Source organism: Liolophura sinensis, chromosome 7 (assembly GCF_032854445.1).
Source record: "Liolophura sinensis isolate JHLJ2023 chromosome 7, CUHK_Ljap_v2, whole genome shotgun sequence".
Lineage (NCBI taxonomy): Eukaryota > Metazoa > Mollusca > Polyplacophora > Chitonida > Chitonidae > Liolophura > Liolophura sinensis.
The window spans coordinates 43,647,659-43,658,542 of record NC_088301.1 but is presented as its reverse complement, the minus strand read 5'-3'; the positions used below and the strand labels follow the sequence as shown (position 1 = coordinate 43,658,542).

At 38.4% G+C, this 10,884-nt stretch overlaps 1 protein-coding gene across 1 annotated transcript; it reads left to right on the top strand.

Annotated features, from left to right (window-relative positions):
• Positions 1–264: 264 nt before the first annotated feature.
• LOC135470941 (synaptic vesicular amine transporter-like) lies at positions 265–10,507 on the top strand. Its single transcript, XM_064749991.1, has 16 exons — positions 265–403; positions 2,724–2,967; positions 3,142–3,200; positions 3,982–4,065; positions 5,181–5,273; positions 5,523–5,612; positions 5,905–5,945; positions 6,188–6,248; positions 6,504–6,599; positions 6,931–7,009; positions 7,289–7,340; positions 7,779–7,842; positions 8,376–8,495; positions 9,085–9,130; positions 10,002–10,086; positions 10,442–10,507. Exons 1-16 carry the CDS (start codon positions 265–267, stop codon positions 10,490–10,492), a joined length of 1,404 nt encoding a protein of 467 aa, XP_064606061.1. The 3' UTR covers positions 10,493–10,507.
• The last annotated feature ends 377 nt before the right edge of the window (positions 10,508–10,884 follow it).

Sequence of the window (10,884 nt, the reverse complement as noted above, 5' to 3'; positions counted from 1 at the left end):
ATTTCTTGTCTTTCCAAAATCATTGAAAACTGTCGACCCCTTCTTTGCATGATTCCTTCTTCATTTCTTATTTTATATACTTATTTACTGTCTACTAAATAAAATTACAATGCGACGGCAAATAGAGACAAATCTATTTCTTCTGGACATCAAAGTCCACATTCACCATGTAAATACGTCGTATGATGTAAAGAAATAAGCATTTACAGCACAGCTTGAGTGTAAGTAGCCTGACATTCAATATTTCCTTCTTCCATCTTCAGGATGACCAATTCCTTGGACGCCCAAATCTCCCTGGAGAAGGAGCTAAGCTGTATCCAGCGAGTGAAGAGGTCCCGCGTGCTTGTCGTCGTGCTCGTATGTACAGTGATGTTCACTGACAGTCTTCTCCTGACGCTCGTGGGTGAGTCACATATAGATCCTGCGTTCCTGCAGGGGATGGGGACAATCCAAGCAAAGCCGGACGTAATTACAGCAATCTCTGTAAAGATCATGTCTCGAACTACTCTCTTCAGGCAGAGGCCGTGACCTTACAGCCATAAGGTTATAAAGTCGAACGTAGTGAGAGTAGTTTAGAACGGAATAGCAAATGTCTGTGTTTTTCTCATATTTTCCACACTCAGGCTACTTGACCATAATTATTTCTTGTGTATAATGCAGAATTTTCCCCCAGAAGTCCATTCAAATTCTCTATATATCTTTGGTGGATGGGGCAAAATTTCTTTGGATGGTTTCCCGTGTCGGTAAATAGAACCCGTGCTAATTAAAGAGAATTGTATTTACTGCATAATATGATTGTCAACGTTGCCAGCATAATATCAGAGTAACCTTACCAACACACACAAGGTATATGGTTAAGCCTACATTTCTGAGATCGGTATGCCATGTTCCAAACTGAGGTATATTAACTCACTGTTTCACATGTGTTTTCCATACACGCAGGCTTCTTTTTGATCTAATATGTATATATAATTCTTAATACCATCATCTTGCCAGTGAATAACAAAGACTGTACACAAACGCAACAATAAACAGAAAACACCCGTTCAGAGCATTCAATTTGCCTAAGACAGGATGCAAACTTCGTCAAGCGCTGTTTTGAATCAATTGACTGCGTTGCTAAGATGGACTCAGAGAGTCCATCGGAGATTTTCCCTAAATTAAGATAATTTTCTTTCTTGGCAAAAATTACCATTAGTTGCTTCTGTTTGTTTTTAAAAGAACAATTAAATTGAATACACGTTCAATTAAGCATGTTATCTATCACCATGTTAACTGTGTACATCTCCTTAGTACACCGGTAACCTATACGCGTTCCGCAAGGATTTTGTTTCTTTGGACGATGCGAAGTGTAGCCGATTGGAACCTAACAGCGGAGCCAGGTGATTTTAAAATTAGCGGTCAACGAAGTTCTGATTGAGTAGACGTGCCAGTTAGGCCTTACATTCATGTTAGTTTTTACCCTGTAGTCTTCATTATTTATGATCATCCGAATAAAGTGAATTCAGAATTACTTTATGATGCAAGAAAGTCTGTTAAGTGACGTAATGTTTTGGCAGTCAGGTATAAGGGCGGCACATTCAAAAAGACCGAATTCCAGGTCATTGAAGTGCATAGATCTGTATTCTGAAAGCTAATCTGGGAAGAATGATCTCGTATTAGGTGTCCGTTTTATTAATTTGATAATTATAGTCAAAGCAGACATTACTGTATATACTTAACAGCTTAAATGTAACCCTGCATTAAATGAAATTGAATTTCGAGCTGCTCGCTACTAGTGGTCGGTTCATACGTCTCTGCGCAAATGCACGATATATATGGACTAGAATGGCACGAGGTCAGCAACTTTTCAAGGTTGCTTACAAATGGATGTCCCATACAGCTATGGATATCTCAATACAGTTTGGTCTAACTGTATGGTAGGGTTGTACAACCAAACTATATAGGGCTAAAACTATACCCATAGAGCATCTGTATAATATAATTGTCACGACTGTACTGAGAATCACGGCAAATGTACTGATACCTTTGACAGGCGCATATATACGTACATTTGTCAGAAAGGCAGCGGACCGCATACATATATGTGACACACACGATCTACAAAAGTCACGTCTGTGGCATTTTCACTCAGAGTGATATAGCATGTCTTACGAATACCAGGGAACAACGCAATTTGTCGGCATGCCGGGAGGACATGGATCTAACATGATCATAAAGATGCCAGTGTCCTTTCATTTTTGCATGCATAATAGCTTGTGAAGTATTCAAACAAATACGACAAGATCCAAGAGGCGAGCGGTGGCGAAGAAATAAATGTACATTCGTGCTACGAAACAAAATTAATTCTTCTAATTGGCCAATTAAATTCTCTGTAGACAAATGTACATCAACTCATTATTCAAAATTAATGATCTGTAATATGCAAATGAAGCAAACGTCAATGTTCATTATCAGAGTGGATGAATAGGAGTGTTCGAAAACTTTAACTAGCTTCAAAATACACACCAGGGTCAAGTATAGCACCCTCTTTAGTAGCATATAATCTGTGCTAAAATTTAGAAATTTTAGATATATCTATTATTATAGCTTAAGTACAACAAAAAAAAAACAATATGTGTTAAGAGTTAATATTAAATCACATATTGTTAACATACAATAAAGCAAAATAAACAAATTTTTTACATTTGTAACTCCTTCTAACTTGGTGTTGTTCTGTACAGATCCCATTTTACCCAAAATACTCGACAGCTTAGAAAACCCACCGGTTCCTGAATCGGAGAGACAGCAGCCTGGTTCCGAGTTCAAGGACGGATCCTTTGAATCTGTCAGAGACGGACCAGATATATTGCCACGCCCTGACGTCAAAGATGACCTTAACTATGGAGGGAAGTTTGGATACCTGGTAGCGGCAAAAGGCGCTGCCCAGTTTGTTTGCAATCCTTTCGTTGGGCATTTCACATCACGGTAATGTATATTCGTTGCTTATGAAGATTTGTTCCTTTGATTACAGAAGGATACGTTAGAGTGTAGACTTATCCTGAATAAAATATAAAATATAAATTTTCGTTTGAGAATATGATAATCCAGTCGTTTTAATATGAAATATGGTTTCAAAAATTTAGGTCATATTTGTTTTAGATTTGGCTATCGCCATCCCATGTTGTTTGGAAGTGTTTTACTGGCCGCCTCGACAATCGGTAAGTACATATAAGAGAACTTATATATACTGAACTTATACTTATTGACTGAAAATTGGAGTAAGTTGTTTATAAATGGACGAGGAAAGTAACTATGATTTTAGCTTTACTTCACATGGCAATTATTTATTTGGAATAATCCGTGGAAGTGCTTTTTTTATATCTGTTACATGAAGTTTGCTATAGGTTCAGTTTTTGGCGATAAAACGTTCTTTCTGGGTAGAGCGTGATTCCTTTATGTGGAAACATCTTAATTGCTCCTGTTGCCGTTTGGTCTAATATATGGAATGTGTGTATAAAGAAGACCAGCTGCCATCGATCTCACTGCAAGTTTGTTTTTTCCCCACCATGCCTAATATCCATTTCCAAACAATTGCTCTCTGTTCAAATCTCGGAAAATCTGAATCAGTACATAATGTTAATATTGTCTGCTTTGTTTGCTAGATCTAAATTTCGTGATGTGTATTTTGGTTCATAGAAATTAACACACTCGCTCGTTACCGGTACTGTATTCATATCCATCTTGGCATCTTCATATAGAGGGGCGCCTCCGTGGCCGAGGTGGTCACCGTGCCAGCGCGGCGCAATGACCCAGGAGCATTGCTGGCTTCCTCTCCGGCCGTAGGTGGCAAGGTCTGTCAACAGCCTGCGGATGGTCGTGGGTTTCTCCTGGCTCTACCCGGTTTCCACCTACCATAATGCTGGTTGACGTCGTACAAGTGGAATATTATTGATTACGGCATAAAACACCAATCAGATAAATAAATAAATCTACTTGTAGCGTTTGCCTACTCTATAAACTACTGGATGTTGATGGTTACACGGCTCATACAAGGTTTGGCGTCATCTTTCACCGCTGTCTCCTGTGAGTTTTTGCCTTATTTCATGTTTGGTGAAGAATGAGCAGAAAAATCAGAATATCCGAACCGTGTGCTGTGCAAGCAGGTTAGCGCCACCATGGCACCATGCATCGCTTGACCATTGCACGATGAAGCGTGACCTCATGACAACGTTCTCTCGCTTTGTACCAAAGTATACCATTGCCTAGTGCCATTCTCCCATTGCTTTGTGCCACCGTATACTATTGCCTAGTGCCATTCTCCATCGCTTCGTGCCATCGTACCATAGCCTAGAGCCATTATCCCATCGCTTCGTTTCATCGCCCGTCGAATCCGATGTTATCGTTTCATCACTTCGTGGCATCGCTCCGCTTTTAACAATCCGCACGTGACCGAAACAGTGCATTGTGGCCTTTGTCTGTTCATGTACCTTCTCCTCCCGGTATTACTACTTCTCCTCCGTCGAAGTTACAATTTTTCTATTTGTGTACCCAAATATATGTATGCTTCTCTCCAGCAAAGCTTCGTGGCTTTTGTTTGGTCAAATATCCTCGGGAACAATGACACTCGTGATACGAACTTAAGTATAAAGTGTCATACTACATCTATCACCCTATGTTATAGGACCCATACTGCGATGACACGAAGCGATGAAACAGTTGTACGAAGAGGTAACACAATGGTACACACAACGTCGTGCAGCGATGTATACGAAATGATGACACGATGGTAGGGCCTACATATGATGACACGAAGTGATGGGCATCGAGCCTCATTGCTTCGTAACCTGTTCAGGGGTTCTGAATGTTCTCTTTGATTCTTTCCAGCTTTGTGTTTTTTTTCTAAAATGGACAATGCTTTTTCTGTTTGGTGGTGAGTTAGCCGTTTAGTTAGAAGGTTTGCAAGATCCTTGCCCACATTTCTTTACTTTACATGGATATTATAGCTATTAAAGGCAGCCAGTCTAACCAGCAATACAAACACTTAAACCTCCGTGTGTATAGGATACTACACACACACACAGGAAAAATGTCTACCAAACATCATCTTTTTATTTAAATGATTATGATATTATTATTATAAATGTCACTATGATATTTTAAATTTCGTTGGTGAAGTCATTTGATATTACCTGTTGCAGCCCTAGGTCTCCTGGCAGACACGTTTAGGGATGACGAAGAACGTGGTAAGGTTGTAGGATACGCCTTCGGTGGACTGTCACTTGGGATTATAGGTATAGTTATGAACGCATAATGTAAGCTCTAGGGTAAAATAAATTCGTGTTTTTAACTCTGTTATGCATTAGTGTTTAGAATATGTCAGTTTTTCGGTTTTATGAGGAAGAGAAATATGATCAATGAGGTTTGTTAATACCAAAACACGACAAGTAGACCAATATTTGAAGATTACCAACTGACAACAAAGGTGTGTCGGAGGTCGGGGGCTCGTACTTTTGTAACGGTTGTTCTTTTCCTCTTTACAGCGGGTCCTGTCTACGGCAGTATGCTGTACGATTTCGTGTCCCCTAAATTCCCATTTCAGCTCCTTGCTTGCATCGTTTTACTCTCTGGAGGTGAGTTCATGTACGATGTATTGGTCAGAGTGAATAACTTTTGTAGTGTTCACGAGACAGATTTTTGGGATGAATAACTCGATGAATGTTTGATATGTCAATGGAATCGTCCTCACACAAAAACAATTCTCGTAATATTAAACGGCTACTGAGTTAAGATATTTTGATTATAAAGTCTGAACATTTATGATTTGTTTCCTGTCGTTAGTTATCTGCTCGGCTACGTTACCACAAGCAAAGTTATTCATGAGGTATATTTATAATAACACTGCGTGTACTTTTCTTTTCGAAGTGGCACAAATATTCACGTATCAGAAGCAAACAAAGCTAAAGGTAAGCGCAATATATTTTACCATGCACTATACAGTGAGGAGGTATATTTTTGAAAACAAAAAATAAGAAATTCCAGGTGTCCTTAAAATGATAAAAGTGGAACTTTATTGTTTTCCATTTCGTGTGGAATATGTTTATAAATTCACTAAAATAGTAACCAGAGGCTCTCGATTACATTTTATTTGATTTTTTTATTGCTTTCTGTGGGATTCTTGTATAATTTTCTGCTTGTTTGGCCACAGAGGGAAGGTGCCTCCCACATCTGTAAACTTGCAAGAGACCCCTATATTATAATAGTGGCTTGTAAGTATTAACTGACCTTACATTCGCCTCCCCTTTGATTAGCCATAATACGCTGTCACATTTTGTGCAGTGCGTACACTGTGTTGGATTTTTTCCATTTTAGGATATCACCCAAAAAAGGCTATAAAGTTCTTTTAATTTAGCAGTAAGTTTTAGATTTTTGCGATCATTCTCATCAACCTATTTTAAGTTTCTTTCTTGTGGTGTTTACTTGGGCACATATATTGTACTTTTGTTTCGCACATGTTTTCCCAGTGAACATTTTCCTATTGAACCTGGATGGGTCAGTGTTACTTGCCTTCATGCCTCTAAATCTAATGCGACTGGCCAACCCTCCGACGTGGCAATTAGGTAAGGCCGCGTACTAGATTTAGTTAATCGTGACAAAGCAGTGTTTACTTTAACTGAGTCTTGACCATCTGGATTATTTAAACTCCTGTAGGGATTAATCCGGGCACTCTGATTTCCTCCACCAGATGTCGTAACAAGGCCATAAACCGCACCACTATTGCCTAAATACAAATTCTTTCTTACCACTTTAATAAATAAAATAGATAAAATAAATCTCCATGGGCTAATTTTGGGGGTTGGAGAATCACATTAACAGTGTACACGATTTATAAGCCGGGATGTCTGTTTGCTACACACTTTGGGGTTCATCATTTCATCCTCTGCGTCGTAGGTATTGTGGTATTGCCTTCCTCCATTGGGTACATGGTTGCAGGTGTCATATTCCCCAGGATAGTTAAGTACTTCCCAAGGTAAGTTAATTAAATATACCATGGAATCTTACTTGTTACTATTCCTTGAGCAGATAACCGTTACGATGCAAGGACAAAGAAGTATATATACTGGCTGAAGTCAGCAAAGCTTTTTTATATTCAAGTCATTTTTCATTTTTGGATATTTAAATATACTGCTGACTAATTGTTCATAGGCGAATAGTCACATAACAACGTTATAATTGAATGCAAGTATATTATAGTGGGAAAAATGATTTCCCAAATCCATGACGTTATCCAATTCTTTCTTGGTGTCAGGTGGCTACAAGGTCTAGTTGGCATGTTCGTTAGTTCTGGAACGCTTATGGCGGTGAGTGAGATTTTATCAGAATTTGTTATCTTATATACATGTATATTAATTTTTACTTATTCACTACATAATGTCGAGATTTGATGATTTACATTAAGGAATATAACAATAGCGATTAATAATCGTCTCTATAATATACAACAGGAGCGTCTAAAAGAGACGAAGTAACAGCAGGACGGAGTGTGCTGTCCACTCCACTGTGTTCTCGCCTATGCTGCAGGTCAAGGCTTTCAACTACAAACCTGTAAACATCTTTATCGCCAAAACTCATATGGTTGTGCTTAATAAGTTACGTGTGACTAACTGTAATAGCGCTGCAAGCGCTGTGATTGATTTGGTTTAAAGACCCTCGTTTAAATACATTTCGGAGGCTTTGCCCTCACAATTTAGTTAAAGGGAGACAACTTCAAAGACATATTCTTTTTTTCACCTTTGCAGCTGGCGTACTCCGATACCTTCGTTAATATGATGATTGTTACAGCGTTCCTCGGACTAACCATGGGTAAAGAAAACACATTTTGAGCCGCATCGGATATGTCCAAAGATATACTAGAGCGACGTATTGAACTACAATGATATATTTGAAAGATAACACATTAATGCACGAGAAAATGGATTTGCTTTTATTTGGGCGTCATTGACGTTTTCTTTTTCACCACGCAACACGATTGTTTACGAGACAGACTTTACTTCTACATTACTACAGGAACAAGGCGTAATTTCATTGTGAATGACTAAGATGGTAATAAAACCCAATTTTTTTAATCACTCCCAGCAACTGTGCTATGTCAACCCGCAACATGTTGGTTACGAGTCATCCTTAATATATATATATATATATATATATATATATATATATATATATATATATATATATATATATATATATATATATATATATATAGAGAGAGAGAGAGAGAGAGAGAGAGAGAGAGAGAGAGAGAGAGAGAGTGGCTTGTAAGTATGTGTGAGTGTGTTAGGCATAATTGTGTACATAACTGCGAAAACGTCTAATGGTTGGTCGTTTTCTTTCAGGAATGATAAGTACATCAATGCAGCCAATATTCGCTTATCTGGTAGATATACGACACAGTGATGTATACGGTAACGTGTACGCCATATCAGACATGTCCGTTTGCCTGGCCATGTTTCTGGGTAAGTTTCACCATGGTATAAGCGGGCGAATGAATGAATACAGAGGTGAAAGGATTAGATATGCAGCTTGGTAATTTGCTATTATGAACTTCTATATGCCATAAAGTTGCGCAGAGAACCATACCCAAATACTAGGCTGTTTATTCTTTCTGTATATTCACACAATATCTGGCTGTAGTTCACGAGCTGTACCGTGTGCACCGTGTGGACAAATGAGGTAAATCTACAAAACACTGTACATATACAAGAACCTGCTGTACGTGTACGGAACTGACTTAGCATCGATTTGCGCACATTTCTTTGAGCTGTGACTTTACATTACTGTTGCTGTATGACTCTCATTTGTTCCTTTACGGCATTTTGGTTGCAACAGAGAAAAACGCGAGGCGATGTGGTACTGTATATACTTTTAATGAAAGAATTTTTGTCAACTTTGATATTTTTTGTTCTAAAATAGATTTGTCGAAGCATTCACCACATTTAAAGTCTTGTGACCTATGACCTAGTTCACTATAAATCATAAACAGCCGAATATAAAAATATGTGCCCGGGCTTTTTTTATGCCACTTTTCGCGATCTATTGTTGTAGGTCCACTGCTTGGAGGACCTGTGCTGTACGCCTTTAGCTACCAAACGTAAGTTCATACAATAATAACAATGACATTTTCAGCTGAGATGCTTTGGTTTGATTAATTTAATTCTGCACCGCCCTGAAGACTCTCCCATATGAGGAGGTCACGGTGGAAGAACCTGCAAGGTTGAACCCGCAAACTCAACGTTCGATGTATGCCTACGTACATGAAACATATTTGACTTAATCCCGTCCAATTCGTGCTGAGCAAAGCCATAAAATTCACTCACAAAACTTTTCTCCTTTTGTTTTCTGATTTACCAATCTTCCACGTATATATCAAACTATAAATCCTCTCACTTATTTCCAAAGGTGATCCTGGATTTTTATGAACATTATGCTTACGGATGTCAGAGAGATTATGTTTCGGTCTGTCGATAAGTTACTTACCCACATATAATTCAGGGTTTTATACTTATGCATTTTCTGTGCGGTATATAATATATAGTTAGCACATTTTCTTAAAGGTGCAATAGTCCATTTTTTTTAACCGTGCAGTGTTATCTTAAACATAAAAGGCAAGAATAGTCGAGCTGGAGGGGCCTCCGTGGTTCAGTTTTTAGCACGCTAGCGCAGCGTAATGACCCAGGAGCCTCTCACCAATGCGGTCGCTGTGTGTTGAAGTCCAGATCATACTGGCTACCTGCGGATGGTCGTGTTGTTCCCCTCGGCTATGCCCGGTTTCCTCCTACCGCAATGCTGACCGCCGTCGTATAAGTGAAATATTCTTGAGTACGGCGTAAAACATCATTTAAATAAATAAATAGCCGAGCTGGAAGTTTCATTTATGCCTTACATGTTTTAATTAATGCTTGTAGAAATAGCTTTTCTGCTGAATGGCATAACCCATTCACTTCATTCACTACATTCTGCAGACTTCTTTTTGCCGCCGCTGTTATAGACTTGGTCTGTGCTCCTCTCAGTATATTACTTCGGAAACCTACGCCTAAAAATAATTGGGTGAGTCTGAGTCAAAACTAACTAGCTCCAATTAACGTTCTTGTATGCATATGTATACCTCCGAAAATTATATATTTGTGTATGTATACATTTACGTTTTGCTCATGGTTTACTTTCAGAAAAATTTGCATCTTCATTCATGCTTCTGTAGTCTCTTCAATGATTAATAGTCCTATTTTTAATAAAATCTCCTTTTACGTTGAAATATGTATCCTTGTAAACATAAGTCCTTTTCGAGAAACATAAATTTCACAGGAAAATTTTACACATAGTTAGCAACAGCATTCTTTGAAAGATATGTGCAGATTGAAAATAACATTTCTTGGCTTCATAAGTTTTACTCTTTGTTTTTCAGATCTCAGATGATGAAAAGAAGCCTTTAGTGGACTCTAAATCGCTCCCGTAACACCAGAATCGGTTTACCAAATTTTACAATCATAAGTGATATAACAGATATACGCTTGGGGTTTCACGTCATAGATGCCATGTATCTGTATCTTTGGAGTTTTATGTCGTAGCTAACATATATGTATGTATGCTTGGGTTTTTATGTCGGAGCTAACGTGTAGGTATCCTTGGTGGTTTACGTCGTAGTTAACATATATGTACTGTAATTCGCATGTTTGCTGATAATGTTACACTTTTTGTGAAGTCCTGGAATTGGCCAATCCAACTAATGTAGTTTTGTCTCCAGAATCAACTTTAAAATGTGCATAAATTGCACTTTCATATACGAAAAAGGTCGTGGAGTTAGGGTATGTATGCTTGACTTTACGTCGTAGCTAAATGCATATATAC